At 49.2% G+C, this 18104-nt stretch overlaps 1 protein-coding gene across 2 annotated transcripts in view; it reads right to left on the minus strand.

The window, feature by feature from the left end:
- AP3D1 (adaptor related protein complex 3 subunit delta 1) overlaps nt 1-11871 on the minus strand; it is a 41968-nt gene extending 30097 nt beyond the window's left edge. Inside the window, exon 1 of one of the 2 annotated variants that reach the window (XM_071728112.1) lies at nt 11476-11871. In XM_071728112.1, the coding sequence (XP_071584213.1) occupies nt 11476-11571 (96 nt within the window). In that variant the 5' untranslated portion in view covers nt 11572-11871. The remainder of the gene's footprint in view (nt 1-11475) is intronic. The other variant, XM_071728111.1, reaches the window with a different exon arrangement.
- Nucleotides 11872-18104: the final 6233 nt, after the last annotated feature.

An 18104-nucleotide genomic window follows, 5' to 3' on the forward strand; every position in this document is an offset into this window, starting at 1 on the left:
CACATATGAGCACTCTGGAGCATTGTCACAGAATCCTTCCTGTGTCTCTCACTGCCACATTCTTCTCAGGGCCCAACACCAACGTGCAGGTTCTCAGTCTTTCTGTCCATAACCGAAGAGCACTGCTGCCATTTCCTACAGTATCTCCCCACAAACTATTTAAACATTACCTTAAGTTCCCTGAAAACCTCTTGAGAGTTGAGTGCAAACCACTGTGGAAGGGACCGATACAGAGTACAGAAAAAGCTCAATAATGTACAAGCAGCACAGCTGAATTCAGGCTCCTGAGTCATTGTCAGACTCAATGATCCCAGCAGCCTCCAAGCAAACCAGTGACTTTTGGAAAGTATAATAGAGAAATGAAACTAAAATATGGGATTTTGAAGAGCAGAAAGAAGTCCTTCCAGAACAGCTGTACTTCCAGTCCTTTGTACTTCAAGTCTTTTGACTACAAAGAATGAAAGGCCCTATATGTAGAAAGCTTTAAAGGATCAGTAGGTATTAACTTTTTGTTAATCTGTGTGGAGTTGCACTGTCATGAGTGAGCAATATGAAGAAAATTGATCTATTAAGTCCCAACCACCAACCCTGGATTTGCTACTGCATTTCACATCTACACAAATCCAAACAGGTATGGATTTGGACCTGCCACCTCTGCAAAGCACAGAGGCTGGGACAGGAGGCTGGGGGCAGGAGGCTGAACTGAAGCATTTTCAGGCTGGCCAATGCCCTCAGGCTGTTCAGAGAGCCAAGCCAGACAGAGAAAGGGAGAACAGGAGAACTGCTTGATGCAGTGAAAAAAAAAAAAAAAAAAGGTAGTCAATCAGTAAAGCCTAAACATTTGCAGGAAAAATCCCCCCCAGAGCATACATACTGAAGCAAGACAAAATTGGATACCTTTCCTAGCACTGATTCACTGATGGCTTTGCATAAATCCTTCTAACACAGCAATTTCCTAGTGTGGTAATCAAAAATAAGTACTTCCCAGGATATAACTGAGTTTTTCCTTAAATGCTTTTGAGATCCCATGAAGAAAGGAATGCAAAAGGAAAACACTTCCAAGTTCACTTATGCTCACAGTATTGATTATAATATCAATATATGCCTTAACTATTAATTCCTTTCTAATTCTGTAGCAGCCTTTGAAGTTTCCCCAGGATGCTACTCAATTGCTCACACAGTTTTGCTGGTCAACCAAGGAGCCCTTCTAAGTCACAATATTTATAGACCTTTGGACATTCCCTGCCAGATTGCTTTGAGCAAGCAAGGCAATTACAAGGCAGCCTTTCACTCCTGGTGTAGTGGAGAACAAGCTGGGCCATTAGGCAAAAGAACCCCCTCAGAATGATGGCAATCCAGGCAAAACTGCAAGTCTGCAGTCAGAAGCTGAAGGGCATATGATAACACAGGGGAAAAAGCTGACAGGAGCTCTTTTATTCCTGCTAGGTTGCCAAGTGGAAAAAAAAAAAAAAAAAAAAAAAAAGCCTTTCCCAGTGGAAAAGGCTCCTTAATAGAATGCTATAGCAACCACTTGGGTGATTGTTTGCTCCCACATGCCCCTCAGGAGGAGAGGGAATACAAAAGCACAGAGCAGCACAGCTAAAGCCCCAGTAAAGCATGTGCATGTTAGCAAAAATTACTCAGTGCTGTGAATATAGCACAATGCCCTCACTGCCAGTTTTCCATTTATTCCACAAAAAAGATGCAGTAAGCATTTTCAATCCATTACCAAAATACACAAGCTCTTTTTTAAAATAAACCCAAATTCCTCAAGAATTCCAAGACCTCACCCAGAAACTATGTGCACTTAAAGTAGCACAAATGGCTAAAATAAGAATAAAGGTATCAGGAACCAAAGACACAATCCCTGAGAAACAGAGAGAGGGCGGAAGGAAAAAATGGGTCATGGGAAGAAGCCAAAATATCACTTTGTAGGATTCTTCATTTCCTAACTCATGTTTTGTGAATTAGCTTTGAAAAATCACTAAAATTCTATTGGTTCCAAGCTCCAGCCAAGGTAGAACTTGGGGTTTGCTGACAACATTCTAGAGGTTCACAAAAGATGAGCTGATTTCAGATTCAAACTGTCACTTTCTGCAACAGCAGAAATGATATGATATGACCTGATGTAAATGTGTAACTATTCTATTCTAAAAGAGAAAAAGGTTGGAATAAGCAGAACATAAAAACAAGTAACTGAAATAAGCAAAGAATACAACATTTATTTTAAGCACTGTAGGATTTCTCTCTTTTTTTGTACCACTTTGAGACATATGCTCACCAATAAACTCCATGAAATCACGTTGAGTGCAAGCACATGATGATCACAGAATCAGAGATTCAGAACAGTTTATGTTGGAAGAGACCTTTAAAGGTCACCTAGTCCAACCCCCTGCATCTTCAACTAGATGAGGTTTCTCAGAGCCCTTTTCAACCTGACCTGGAATGTTTCCAGGGATAGGGCATCTACTACCTCTCTGGACAACCTGTGCCAGTGTTTCACCACTGCCACTATAAAAAATTTCTTCCTTAACTGTAGTCTAAATCTCCCTTCTTTTAGTTTAAACTCATCACCCTTTGTCCTATCCCTATAGGCCCTGCTAGACAGTTTGTCTCCATGTGACCATGTCACATGAGAGGAAGATGCCCACTGCTCCAGCTTCCACCAAATAACCAGCAACTGCCCCTCCCCTTTTTTTTTTTTTTTTTTGATAATATTAAGAAATACTACCTGTGGGATGCAAGCCATGTGACACAACCATGATGCTTGACACAAAAGGCAGTTACAACACTGAGACTTTGTAGGGGGTGAAGCAACTTTTGAATTTATTTGTGCTTCAAGCACAAGATCCTGTTACAAGCACAGCACAGATCAGCTGCCACCTCACAACTGAGGAAGAAGACTGGAGAAATACATATCACTTGTCAGGCTTCTAGCAAACCCCCCAAACCCAGCACTTCATGTCAACAAATACCACAGAACCAGTCATATGGAATTTATACACCTATAATGGAGCACAGCACCTGAAACACAAGCATTGTGCCATGGCAATACAGATTAAATCAACTGAAACAGCAGACAGGAGCATGACAAAGCAACATGTGCTGCTTTCCACTCACTGGGACACAGTGCTGGAGATAAGCATATTAGTTGTTCACTTCTGTCATGGGTAACTGAAAACACTTGATTATTTACATACTGTAGAAAAAGCTATTTGAGATGAGTCACAGAATCCCTCATCAGGACTACTCCATGCTTGGAGAGAGGGAATTCCATGGCAGACACTACCTCACAGCTTCACTAAACCATAAGCTAAGCAAGTTAGATGAGCAGTAACAGATATGCAGTCACTAGAAACTGCACAGGATGCAGGTAAGCAGCTCTGCAGCAGCCACAATAAACTGGTGCAGAGGGAAGTCAGAGGCAGTGAAGAGCTCAGAACACACGCTACAACCTGAAGGGCATTTTGGAAAAGCCAAGTTTATCTTTCACTCAGCTGCTGATATTGCCATGTGTGCTGGAACATGTCTTAGTTTGCCTTTGTGACCCTGCTTTCCAGGGATTTATTCACTCATCTTTTAGGTAGCCTTAAGATCACAGACCCATGTACCTTTCTCACCAAACACGGGTGGCAGGCAGGTGAGCCTCTGGCACTGGATTTGCAGCAGTCTTCTCCTCTATTATTTATTAGAAACATGATGCATTATCCACTGCCCTGTTGTCCATTACAACCCAAGTGAGACAGCAAGACCAACAACAACAGAGGAATGTGAAGTCATTTTACACTTCTTCCTTTTCTTGATGTTTACTAAATTTCATGTACTGACTGAAACTTGGCATGATCCATCCTTCTCTCCTAAACTGATTCATGGACCAATAAAACCTCTGAACTTTACTTTTAAAATTCAGACAGATGCTAACCAAGTCGTGTACACTTGCAAGCTTCAGAGCAGACATAAGCAACCCCAAAGAAAAGCAGCACCACAGCACAAGAAACTGTAGAAAAGCAGAGCTGAGCTTCTGAACAGGTATGGAACACCACAGAGGATGGGATTTCAGAAAAGAGACAGAGAGAGCTGCAGCTGCTTGTCCAAGGTGTCTCCAAGTGAGAGCCAGGTCAGGGGGACTTACCCAGAGGATGACACTGCCCCAGACACACTGAGAACCACAGCACCAGCACCAGAACCATCTGCTGAGGGTCCACCTCAAATCCTGGGCTCAGTTCTGTGCCCCTCAGGACAAGAAGGACATTGAGGGGCTGGAGAGTGTCCAGAGAAGGGCATGGAGCTGGGGAAGGGGCTGGAGCAGAAGTCTGCCCAGGAGCAGCTGAGGGCCCTGGGGGTGCTGATCCTGGAGCAGAGGAGGCTGAGGGGAGACCTTGTGGCTCTCTGCAACCCCCTGAGAGGAGGTTGGAGCCAGGGGGGGTCGGGCTCTGCTCCCAAGGAACACGGGATGGGATGAGAAAATGATCGAGATGCTCCAGGGAAAGTTTAGATTGGGTATAAGGAAAAATTTATTAACTAAAAGAGTGCCCAAGCATTGGCAAAGGCTGCCCAGGGCAGGGGTGGAGTCCCCATACCTGGAGGTGTTAATAAAATGTATAGATGTGGCACCTCAGGACATGGTTTAGCAGGCATGGTGGTGTTGGGCTGACCCCTGGTGTAGGGTTGGACCTTTCCAACCCTAATGACTCTCTGATTCTATGATTTCCCTGAGCATAAGCACGTACCAGCAGTCCCCCATGGACAGAGCATTTGGGGCAATTTACCCCAAGACAACAGAAGTATTTCACACACCAGAGCAGCTATGCAGGAAGCTGGAGCACAGCTACAGAAGCCATGCTGGATCCCTCCCCAGGCAGGCCAGGCCAAGATGCCAACAATTAAGTGGGTATTAAGAAAGCAAAACCCAAGCAGCCCAACACAAATCTGTAAGCCCGTATCACCAGGAAGGTTCCAGAGAAATCCCTTAATATAGCTCCAGTCTGATCAGTCCCTTAATATAAATACAGCTCACAGTATTTGTTAATTTAATTGCACAGCAATTAAAAAATCCTCAGGGGCCTGTACTGTCTAAATCATATTGGAGCAGTCAACTTTTAAGACCAGAGAGATGTGTCAGACACAAGTGCTTATCCCTGCAAACACAAGAGATATTCAAATTTTTATATTTTTATTATTATGCAAAAAGCTATGCAAGTACTTTTACAGTAGATTTTTCAATTGGCTGTTTCCAGACATATTTCTGTGTACAACGTCAGGCTTTGGTAAAGACAGGATTCATTAAAAGTGTATAAAGAGTGTATAGGAAATATTCACTGTCCTCTAAAGAACTAATGTGCCTACTTTTCCCAAGACTCAGGTAACTAGAATTAGTTCAAAGGGAAACAACACAAAAAGAGTGCTTACTGATGTATTAATACTATATAAAAATGTAGCACCAGAAACATTAAAAATGTAATAGCAGCTGTGAGTACTTCTCAGCTATGGAAAGATAAGAAGGACAATGAATAAAAGGATGGTTCGTGGCCTTTGCTGATTTCTTAAATTCTGTACAAATATTTGTGTAATTAAAGTAAATTTGTTGACCTGCTCCCTGCTGTACAATCATTCCAGTTATTCTAAACAAACTTACAGTCCTGAAGGCTGAAGGTGAGTCACAGCATGACAGCTACAGGTGACAGATTTTATGCAGTCTGGATTTGCCACGAAGATCAAGCCCATCAGAAGAAATTCAACATACACACATGGGCCCCTACTGCCCTTTATACACCTTATAGCATACACAGCTCTCTGTAAAAGCTCTCAGGTTTGAACACCTACGTAATAAAAGAGAGATGAATTAAAAAGAAACAGCTAATACAAAAATCAGCACTAAACTACATGGTCTCTGAGCTCTGTTTGCCCATGGGCCACTGGTAAGCTGGTATGAAACTTTTACATGCTCACTTACACCTCAGTATTCAAAGGACTCCTCAGTATTTCAGATTTTTTTAATGAATTCTTCAAAAAAAGTACTTGGCTCCTTCATGAGCTAACAATGCTACCACTGACCATGTTATTTTCTGCACTTTTTCCCTTACTCAAGTATCTCCCTGCTTCCTGCCACCTGGATTTCACCAGACTCCCTCTTAGATCATAAAGTATTTCTTTTTTTCAGCATGTACTATCAGGTTTTTTTTTTATAACCTAAGGAACATAAACGCTTCTTTGTAACTGATCCCATGACTCGGCCTTTCTGATGCACGTTGTTCAATGCTTCCCCTGCTTCTCATCACACCAAAACCAGGACACTCCACCAAACACTTATGTGAAAAACCTAAAGGTATTCTATGTGCACCATATATATTCATCAACCCACAACGTGCAGGAAGAGTTTTTTTCAGCCACTTTGGTGGACACTGATGACATTAGAGGAAATCACAAAAGGCACAATTTTCTGCACTCAGTGCTCGGACAAAGCAAGCTGCATCAAAAAGCACTGAATTGGGAACTCTGAAGATGACCACACTACAGAAATGTAGTCAGGATTTTATCTGGCTTCGATTTTTCTGGACATTCTTCCTCTGGCCTCACAAAAGGTGCAGTGTATGGGCCCCTCCATTTCTTAGGATGAGGACCAGAAAGCTGTTCCTCTCCCCTGGACCTGCCTAGACAGAATTTTTATTTGCACACGTGAGCAAGTGATCTGTCTGCAGTGTTTCAAACTCTTGGAAGAGATGGCTACAGAAGGATCTGGACTGGGAACAAAGCTATTAGCCCCACTTATGCCACAGTCAATTAAGTAATATTTAACACAGGAGAAAGCCAGAAGCTAATGAAAGGCAGCACTAATGCAAAGCCTCAGCTGTTCCCTACTTGTAATCACAGAGAAAAAGCCCATATCTTGGCTCAGGTTCCAGGGCTCCAGGCCCTTTATTCCCTGTGACACAGCAGGTAAGGCAGGACATGGTTTCACTGGGCCTTGCTACCTCAGAGGCCACTACTAGTCTGCTTTTTTTACCAGCTGGTGTGAGGTCCTTCCCCAGCCTCTGGTGTGTCTTGTTTCTATTCCCAACTTTGTCTTTTCCAGTGATTCACAGGCTCAAAGAATTAACAATAGCAACTCTGGATCCACTTGAAAGGGGGTGAAATAATGAGCTCCCTTCAAAGATATTAACACATCTGAGCAGCAGTAGCTGATGGAGCATCAGGGACTGAAAGAGCTGTCTGTCATCAATGAACTGCACACTGCCTGTCAGTCTTGGGCACCAAATGCTTTTTTATCATTCCTCAAAATTCCCCTGTTAAGTCTCACCCCATATCCTTTCCCATTCAATACCAACACTGCAGGAGAGGCCAGAGGCCAAGCTGTCAGAAGACCACTGGGTTAGACAGCCTTCAGCCTCACTGATGACAGGCTGTGTCCAGAAGAGTTTTGTGATGTTGAAAGATTCCTACAAACTCCTTACCCCACAATTTCATTTGAAAACGTGTCAGCAAAGCAGCTGAAGTGTGCAGTCAAGCAAAGCAGCCCTATATTTAGAGGAAAAGGTTCTTTTACACAATACAAGTTTGCTGCCCTTAGGTAAGGACACTCCAGTTTGCTAAGCCTGCTCTTTCTGAGCAGTCAAATACATATTTCACAGCATGGAGTCCCAACATGCCTGTTAGCATTGTATTAACAATTAAAATTAATTTTTTGTCCCAACCAGAAACACAGATCACTCCACCAATGTGCTTTTGTACCAAGCAACTTCTTAAAAGAAAACCAGAAACAAGATACTTGTGGCCAAATGCTACACACAAAAAATGTGATTTTTAAAAAATATGCTTTTCCCAAAAGCATTGATTACCAAAAATGTGATGTGCTAATCCTGGAATACAAGAAAGGAGAAGGATTTTCACAAGTTATGACAGAAGTGTGCAGACATTTTGTGCAGGATTTTTTTAACCCCTTCTCCTTCCTTTTGTGTTCAAAGGCACTTGAAACACAGAGGACTACGGTCCAAACTGGACAAAGCATCATTCATTTAACATCTCTGATTCTCTTACTTTATAATTTCAGTTTCATAAAAGAACCTCTCATCACAGCATCTGACAGTAGGTCCCTTGTTGGGAACAACAAATTTCTTAACTGTAAATGCAAAACACTGTGCAAGAGCCAAATAGCATCCCAGGATTTTCCCTCTATTTCATATTTGGGAGAACATCCCTAAACAGAGATAATTTCTCAGTTCAGAATACCTTGGTAAAAAATCCATTATTCTTTTAACAGCCTATCATAAAAGCCATGTGCTGTGTAGCATAGCCATAGAAGAAGGCACAAAGTGAAAGAAGCTATTCCACAGGGTACAAAACCACCTAATAACAGGTGAAAGATTCACCTTTATTCTCCAACTAAGTGAGAGAAAGATGTATTAGAAGTGAAGGTCAGGGGACAATGGAACAGGACCAATTCTTTCTTGAAGGTTTGGTTTTCCCTCAGTCTTTGAGCAGGCACTGGGAACCATCACAGATTAAATCATCTGTACAGACTGTTGAAAAGTAAACACAACATTTCAAACCAGGAAAAGATCTAATGCTGCTACACCACCTCATTCCTTCCACACTAGAGTTTCCTTTGCAGATGCTGCTCCAATTTTCCCCAGAAGATCTGAAAATGGGCACTTGATGTCTGCACAGAGAAGTGACTCTATTAACCAACCCCTGTCCCTTACCTCTCACCCTTACATAAGACAATCACTTCACCTTCAGTGTTTTAAATTCAAAATAAGTGGGCCAGTTTTGGATACAGACCAGAATCCAAAATTAAAATGGCCTCTGACAAGTGGTTCTGCTGCAAGGATGTGAGCTGAATTGCCAGGCAGACCCCAGTGCCCTCTAAGTTCCTCTACTGAGCAGAGAAGAACACTTAAAATATATTGGTAAAGAGCTCACAGTGCTCCATTTATTTCACAACAAGCCTTGGGGTATGTGCTTAGGAGTCCCAGCAATCCAGGATGAACATCTGACCAGTGCTGAGAGTGCAGCAGGTCTGCTGAAAAGCTGCAGAGACTCTGCCTCTAAACTGAGATGGCAATCACCCAGTGCATCCTGCAATAGCATCAGTGAAACACCAGAGACCTGGTGATGGTACCTGCAAAGAAACTGGGAAAGAATGAATCTTACTATATCCTCTCTACCAGGAGAGGCTGCCCAAAAAAGATGAGAGGAAAAAGTGATGGCAGAACTTTCATGTGAATAAATTCTGAAAGACAAGAGACAACAGATACAACAGAAATTAACCTTCTGCAAAAAGCATAACTCAATCATAAGGCAAAGAAGCAGGAGTAGTTTTAAGATTAGACACCTACCTTAGACAATTAAATGCTGAACAACTACATTCAGTACTGGAACAACACTTAATACACACAAATAAGAATGAAGGCATTGTAGGAAAGAAGAGGTTTTGTAGTTCCTTACTCTAACGTGCTGTTCTACTTTTGTAACATCACCTGAAAGTTAACAAATGGCCATGATCACTGCCTGGGAAGCACTGAATCAACACCCAGATTTCTGCTGTGCCAGGATACAAACAGAAACTGCCCCTACAGTTATCTACTTTAAAACCCCTCAACTTCTACTTCTTTAGATCATGCTACAGTCCAACCACTGTAATTGACATCAGCCTCTTCCTTATAGAAAGAGTTAACACATTTGCTTTGACCTCACTGAACTGTAGAGTGTATATTCCTGTGTAACAACTTCCTTCAAATATACAGAGCCCTGCACAATTAATTCAGCAGTATTTTAGTATTTTTTTCCTCTAAAGGAGATCAAAGTGAATGCATTATAATTACTTCTTGTCACAGAACAAACTCGGTGTGGCTTTCAATGCACAGAACTTGTTAATCCTGGCTGTATAATACTTGTTCTTTTTACCCTTTGAATATATACACACAATCCCAGAAAATATTTACCAAAAATTTGTTTTGGAAATGATAATAATACACCAATCCTCCTCAAAGAAGACTGGTGCCACAAAAGCCTGGACCAGCCTGGACCTTCATCAGGGAGATACTCAGAAGTTTGACAGCTGAAGAAACACTTTCTGTCTGCACAAAATAAGAAAGCATGTTTACTAAAAGCAGCATAACATACCACCTGGGCCTGAGCATGCTATGGGGAAGTGCTCCAGAGAATTACTGTCCACCTGTTCCAGCTCTGAGTACAATCCACTCTGAGTCTGGGGAAACATGGTGTTTCCACTTCCCCAGAGCTTCCCATGGTTTGCAGGGCACTGCACACTTTCTGGTATCACACGATGGTTCTTCTGTAACCAAATCAATACATATGTATTTAACATACACTAAAATAAAAATGTTTCCCAGGTCACATCACTAAAACCTTGTCCTCTGTACACAAGCCTTTTGAACATTCAAAGTTGGTTTGGAAGTTGTATTTTCTATTTCAGTCTAACAGCACCAGTAACAAAGATCACAGCTCTCCAAATTAAATACTGAATTTAGTTACATGACCACAACTTTTCCAGATATTTTCATGGCTGATGCCATTCGAGTTTGAAGAGACATTGTGGTCTACAAAAATTTTTAGTCACTAACTCCACAGCAACTCACTGATATTGCAGCAAAGTGTAAATGTTAAAGCATTTGTAGGGAAGCTTTTAGGGCCACGACTACTTACTTGAAGATGAACATAAACGATATCCTTAGTGTCTGTTACTTCCCAATTAACATGACACTTCAGGGTGGAAAGTCTCACATAACGTGCTCTGGATGACTAATTGTTTCACCTATACTAACTGGCTGATCACATGCTGGGAACGTAACAGAGAGCAACAGCCCGACACATCCAATTGCTTTCTGATTACAATGGGTTTGAAACAAGGAAAACGCATTTTATTCAGAAGACACACGACACGAATAATTTGAGAAATGAGTTATGACTGAACTCAGCTTTCCTCTGTATCAACTTCATAATGAAGAACCTATAGTTGAGTGCATTAGCTGAGGGCAGACCGACAGGCAGGAATTCCTGTTTTATGTATCAGGGACCTCAACCCCACAGCAACTTTAGAGCACGGAAAGCGAGCACCAAGCGGGACCCTCCCTGACCGTCCCCTTCAGCTCCCTGCTCCCCGGACGCCTCCTTGGTCTCGCACAGCGTCTCCCTTTTAGCCTCCATCCCAGAGTCATCTTCCTCCTTTTGATTCCTCTTTGCACCTTCCCCAAACCAACCTCCTCTCGCCAGGGTGGCCAAGACACCCGGCTGCTTCCGGGCCTGCCGCAGCCACCCCTGCCGGGAGCAGACTGAGGGAAGGCTCCCACCCTCCCTGATCCCCCAGAGGAGCAGGACCTGACCGGGAAAGGCTGACAGCCAGCAAGGAGGGATGAGGCGAGCCAGCCCAGGCCGGCGGGAAGGGGAACCGGCCACGCCGGGACCCGCCGAGGGGGAGCCGGCAGCCCCTTGGCGGCGGGGACCGGGTCCGCTCACCTCGTCCTCCTTGTGGTTGCGGATTCCGCGCACCAGGTCCTGCAGGTTCTTGTCAAACATGCGGTCGATGCTGCCCTTCACCATTTTCAGCGCCATGGCGGCGGGGCCGGGCCGGGCCGCGGGGCCTGCGCTCGGGGCTGAGGGGCCGGGCCCAGCCGGGGGGGGGGACACCGCTGCGGCTCCTGCTACCGCTAGAGCCGGGTGAGACCAGCGGGCCCGGGCCGCTCACATGCCGGGCGGGGAAACGGGGGGCGCGGACGAAGCTCGCCCGCGGCGCGGCACAGGGCGGGCAGGAGAGAGGGGCGGCCCCGAACCCCAACTCCGGGGTGCGCTCGGCCTCCCAGCGCCTGACAAAATGGCGGCCGGTCAGCTGAGGGCTCGGCCCCGCCCCCGCCCGCCTGACCACGCCCCGCGCCGCGAGCCTCCCCGCGCTCCAGCCACGCCCACCCCACATCGGGCCACGCCCCCCCACCGGTGCTCGCGTCACTGCCGTGTCCAGCCACGCCCCCGACGCCTGGCCACGCCCCCGACGCGCGCTCCCGAGGGTCCCACGTGGCGGGAGGAGCGCGGACCCGGGTGGCGGGGACGCGCATGGGGCCGGGGTCCTCCCGTGGGTCCGGGGGAGTCCCTGCGTGTCGGTAATGGCTGCAGAACCGATAGAGCCGAGTCCCGGCCGTGCCCCTCAGGGGATGCAGCTCCGCAGGCTCCCGCAGCCCGGGCACCGGCTGCTGCCACCCGCCGGGAGCGAGCACCAACCTCCGGGTACCGCCACCCGCAGTCCCTGACACTCGTGGGGACAAGGGGCAGGCTCAGAACTGGCAGGGTGGCCGGGCCCAAAGCGTTGTGGTGGAGGGAGTTGAGCCCCTTTGGTGGCTGCTGACACTCGGTATTCCCAACAAGATCAGTGTGCCCACTGTCACCTGGCAGGTGGCACCGAGTGGCAGTGGTGACCTGCCCGGGGACAGGAAGGCTCTGCAGAGGTGTCTGGTGGGGTAGATCATGGACCAAGGCCAACTGTGTGAGGTTCAGCAAGATCGAGTGCTGGGTTCTGCATTTCAGTCACAACAAGGCTTGGGGTAGAGCAGCTGGAAAGTGCCAAGAGGAAAGGAAAGTGCCAGGAGAAAAAGGCCCTGGAGGTGTTGGGGAACAGTGGGGGAATGTGAGCCCAAGAAGACCACCAGCATCCTGGCTTGTGTCAGCCATGCTGTATCCAGAAGGAGCAGGACAGGGATCACCCCCCAGTGCTGGGCATTGGTGAAACCCCACCTCAAATCCTGGGGTCAGCTCTGGGCCCCTCAGGACAAGAAGGACATTGAGGGGCTGGAGAGTGTCCAGAGAAGGGAATGGAGCTGGGGAAGGGGCTGGAGCACAAAGTCTGCCCAGGAGCAGCTGAGGGCCCTGGGGGTGCTGATCCTGGAGCAGAGGAGGCTGAGGGGAGACCTTCTGGCTCTCTGCAACCCCAAGAGGAGCTGAGCACTCTCATCATCCCTGAACACATCTGCCTTGGGCACCGTGTGCCTGTATGGAAAGAGAAAAAAGGAAAGAGAAAAGAAAATGTGAGGAGCTGCTTTCCCACCCCACCTTCATCTCCAGAGCAGCATTCCAGCATCTGGGAAAGGACAGGAATAAATGGAAAACAGCTTGTAGACAAAAAAAAAAAAGAGACGTGACGTTGCCAAGATCGGTTTGAGCTTTTGAGCTGTGTTACACCAGGGGGAAGGAAAAGGGTTTCTGTTTGCTTCCAGTGGTTTTCCCCTTTGTTCTCTCTTCAGATCCCGACTCACAGCTTGTTTTTCTTGGACCCCTGGAGAGGAGCAGTGCCCACGGGTTTGTTTTTGTTTTATTCAGAAATAGCTTAGGACATCAACCTCTACATGTCAGGTTTCCCTTTCTAAGGGAAAAAGAAGGGAAGAGTTCTGTTCATAGGAGTCCATGTGGTACAGTAATATCCAGGATGAGGTGGTGGATTGGGAAGGGGTTGCGATGGGGTGGCTGTGTCCACCCAGACTGTCACTGTCCCTGGCTGCTGTCCATGTGCTGGTGCCTCTCTCTAAAGGGGCTCCACCAAAAACCTTGCAAAAAGCTCTGGTTTTAACACAAGCCATTTCAGGGGCTCAGTTGGAGCCCAGACCCAGACATGGTCACACCCTCACACACTGTCACACCTTCATAGAATCATAGAATTGGCTGGGTTGGAAGGGACCTCAGAGATCACCAAGTCCAACCCTTGCTCCACACCCCCCGTGGTTCCCAGCCCATGGCACTGAGTGCCACATCCAGGCTCTTTTGAAATATCTCCAGGGATGGAGAATCCACCCCTTCCCTGGGCAGCCCATTCCAATGGCTGATCACCCTCTCTGTAAAGAAATTCTTTCTAATGTCCAACCTAAACCTCCCCTGGCACAACTTGAGACCTCTTGTGCCCTCTTGTCTTGCTGAGAGTTGCCTGGGAAAAGAGCCCAACCCCCCCCTGGCTCCAACCTCCTTTCAGGGAGTTGGAGAGAGTGATGAGGTCTCCCCTGAGCCTCCTCTTCTCCAGCCTCAACACCCCCAGCTCCCTCAGCCTCTCCTCACAGGATCTGTGCTCGAGAACTTCACACAGTGTCACACCCTCACACAGTGTCACACCCTCACACACTGTCACACCCTCACACACTGTCACACCCTCACACAGTCACACCCTCACAGTGTCACACCCTCACACACAGTGTCACACCCTCACACAGTGTCACACCCTCACACACTGTCACACCCTCACACAGTCACACCCTCACAGTGTCACACCCTCACACACAGTGTCACACCCTCACACAGTGTCACACCTGCAGGACAGGGCCAGGCCTGGGAGCCCCTCCTGGGAGATGAACATCTCAATGACTTCCCCACTGCCAGCCCAGAGGAGCCCCGTGCTGCAGAGGGGGAGCAGGGTGCTGGGGACTGAGTGCATGGGGAAAGTCTCCTAATAAACCACTTGAGACCCAGGACCTAATCTCTCCACACTGAGATTCCAAGGATTTCTCCTCCGGGTGTGGCCTGACTTTGTTCAGCCTTAAAAATTAGGGGCACTAATGACTCTTCCTCTAAACTGTAACCCTAATAATTGCCAAAGGTAATATCTAAATCCCTTAAAATTTCCAGCTTCTTCTTGTCTGTTACAGCTTTTGCATCTCAGATTATTTTTTTTTTAAAGCCATAACGCCACCTCCTGTTTTTGCTGCTGCAATTTCGCCTTCAGCTTTTTCAGGGAAGGAACTTGCAGCTACATCTGCTGCTGGCAGCAAACGTCCCTGCAGGACACTGTGCCATGGAGCCAGCCACTGAGCCCTGGTGGCTGTCAGCTGGGAAACACCATCTTGGCAATTACATCCCTGATGGAGCTGAACCTGGGCTACTCATTCAGGCCCCGATCCAGCTTTTACCCCAAGGGCACCACTCCAAGGAGTTTTGTTGTGGGGCTCACCTGTCCTGGCACCCAAAATGCTCCATGGGTTTCACCACCCAGACTCTGTCCCAACGAGGCTGAATAAGGTTTGGCTTGTATTGTATTAATTAACATCTTTGTGTAAACTGATAAAGGGAAAAAAAAAACCCACTAATTTATGCCATTCAGCCTCCAAGGGCAAAACTGGAATTTTCTACAAAAGCTGGGCTCAGGCTGGGCTTCAGCAATGGGACTGACCTCAGGACTGTGATGCTGGACCTGCCAGGCCCAGTGTCCCAGGTCCCAGGGCCATGCATCTCCATTGCCCTGTCTCCAAACAAGGAGCAGACATGGACAAGGCAAGGCCAGGGCTGCAGCAGCCAGAGCACGGCCAGCACTGTCAGGAGTGGCACATCCCTGCCCCTTGCTGCTGGCCCTGGGACAAGCCAGGTGATGGATGCCTGAGCTGGAGGGATGGGTGCCCATGTTGAGGTGCCCCTTGTTGGGGTGTCCTTGACAGGATGCCTGTGATGGGGTGCCCATGCCAGGGTGCCCTGTCCCCAGGTGACCGTGCTGGGGTGCCTGTTTCAAAGCATCAATGCCAGGGTGCCAATAAGGGGGTGCCCATGCTTGGGTGCCCATGCTGGATCATCCCATACTGTTGTCCCCACTGGTACCAAGGTCTCCATGCCCACACTGGGGTGCCTGTTTAGGGATGCCTAATGCTGCAGTGACCCATCCCCGGGTGCCCTGCTGGGATGTCTGTATTAGGGTGCACAGTTTGGGGTGCCCCGTGGTGCAGTCCCCACGCCAAGGTGCCCATGCTCGTGCGAGGGTGCCCACTGTGGGCTCTGCATGCTGAAGTGCTCCATGCCCGGGTGCCCTGCCTTGGGGTGCCTCTTTTGGGGGTGCTTGTGTCACGGTGCTCATTGGCAGGGTGCCCTAAGCTGGGGTGCTCGTGTTGCCCCGGCAAAAACCCCCGCCGCAGCCGGGGACCCCCGACTCTCCCTGACTGCCCCTGCCCACCCCGGCTCCCCCCCTGCACTGTCTCTCCCCACCCCTTCCCCGGCCCTTCCCGGTCCCTCTCCCATCGCCTCCCTCTCGGTCCCCACGAGATGGCGCCGGCAGTCCGGGAGAGCCGAGGAAGGACCCGGGACCTGCCGGGGACAGCGAGTGGGGGGGGGACCCGCTTAGGGTGCCCCGACCCGAGGGGACAAGGAGCGCCCCGCGTTGGTCAGGGGGTGCCCCGTGCCTGGGTGGGGGTGATGGGTGCTCCGGTGCCCGTGTTTGGGCGACGGGTGAGCTGTCTGGACTGGGGGTGATGGGTGTCCCCGGTTTGGGTGGTGGGTGCCCAGGTTTGAGCGATTGGTGAGCTGTGCCTGGGGAGGGGTGATGCGTGTCCGAGGTTCGGGCAATGGGTGTCCCAGGTTCGATGGAAGATGGATAACCGGATCTGGGTGGGGGTAGGGGGTGCCCCATTTTTGAGTGGTGGTTGAGCTGCGTCCAGGTAGGGGTGATGGGTGTCCTATGTTTGGGAGATGGGTGCCCCAGGTTTCGGTGCCTCATGCTGGAGGGGGGGTGATGGATGCCTCGTGTTGGCTGCAGAGGCAACTGGTGCCCCCCCGGGCCAGGCACGGAGCAGGGCACCCGGCCAGCCAGCACTGCGGGGACAAGGGACCCATTCAGGCGGCTGCATGCGCTGCGGCTGCTCTCGGCTGCTCCGGGCCCCGCGGTGGGTGACTCGGGTCTGGCACCGGGCTGCACGTGCAGCTGGCACCGTCCCCTCAGCCTCCACCTTCCCGGCACTTTTGTCCCTCCACGGTCCCCCCTTTGAAACAGAGGCGTTGAGCTGTTTGGATGCAGCCGGGATGTTGCTGTCCCGGAGTGGGGATGCAGCCTGAGGATTACACATCACGGTACCCAAAAACTCCACCTCTGCTTCCTCGCTTGAAATCGGTTGCATGGGATTCCAGGCTGGAGTGGGCAGAGCCTGGCAAGCAGAGGGCTGGGAAGAGCCCAAGAGACCCCGCAGAAATCTCAGTGGTGGGTGCCCCCAGCCCCATCTGCCTTGCACAGAGCAGGCAGGGAGGGCAGGGGATGCTGAGCCTGGCCAGGAGGTGCTCTGGAGTCAAAAGTTTCCAGCTGCTTGAGCTGCTTGGGGGCAAAGAAGGGTGACGGAGGTGGGAGGCAGCTGCAGGGAGCTGGCTGACCTCTCTGTCCCTGTGAGGGGTCACAGCTGTGCCAGGGGCTGGGGCAGGGCAGAGGGTCCCTACATGGATCTCATGGCCCTGGCAGCTCTCTGGCAGCATGGCATTTGCTAACACGTCAGGGTCATGTCACGGGATGATTAGAGCTCCAGCACAGCCTTAAAGGACAATATTGGTGTTAATGTTTTCCTATGGTAAAGCAGGGCTCTGACAGACACCTCCCAGGGCAGGGTAAGAGGGAACAGGCATGGGTTTCCCTGGCTCCAGGCTGGCCTGGGGGGTTCAGCAGCCCAACGGGCCCTGAACAAACCCCAGCCCAGCTCTGTAATGCCTGGGCAGCCTCAGCCCACAGATGCTGGGCCAGCACTCTTGCAGAGCTGGATATTGCAGCAACAAGTGGGTGTGCACAGGAACAGGAGGCACCATGGGATGCTGGATCCCCAGACGCCAGGGGCTGCACATGTCCTGGGGTCAGAGGTGAGAGCTTCTGATTTGTTGTCCTCCACAGTGAGGGAAACTCCTTTGGGGTTTTAATTCCATCCCAGATGGGTTTGGGTTTTCCCAGGTGAGGCTGCTTGGCCAGTGGCTTAATTCCCCATCTTTACAGTGGCAGCCAGATGCTTTTCTCCCCGTGTCCCACTGCTACCTGGCTCCTGGGTGCTGTCACACGGTGACTCAGTGGCCCATGGGAGAGGCCACATGGCTGGTGGCAGCCCACCAGAACCTCCAGTTCAGAGGCAAATTCCGGAGGAGGTTGATGAACACAGGGGACATTTCTCTCCTCCCTGTCCTCCTGGTGCTCATTCCAGCCTGGGGGTGATCCCCTGAGGAGGCCAAGGAGCAAATCCCTTAATGCTGGGAGTGTAGATCTGCCCTAAGGCAGTGGAAAGGAGAAAGCTGGGTGGAGCTCCTGCAGCCCCAGGGGCCGTCTGGGACTCTCTGGCAGCCAGGGTGGTTCTTGGGGAAGGGACTGGAGTTTGGTGTGTGATGGGGTGGGCTGA

This window comes from Heliangelus exortis, chromosome 28 (genome assembly GCF_036169615.1).
Source record: "Heliangelus exortis chromosome 28, bHelExo1.hap1, whole genome shotgun sequence".
Lineage (NCBI taxonomy): Eukaryota > Metazoa > Chordata > Aves > Apodiformes > Trochilidae > Heliangelus > Heliangelus exortis.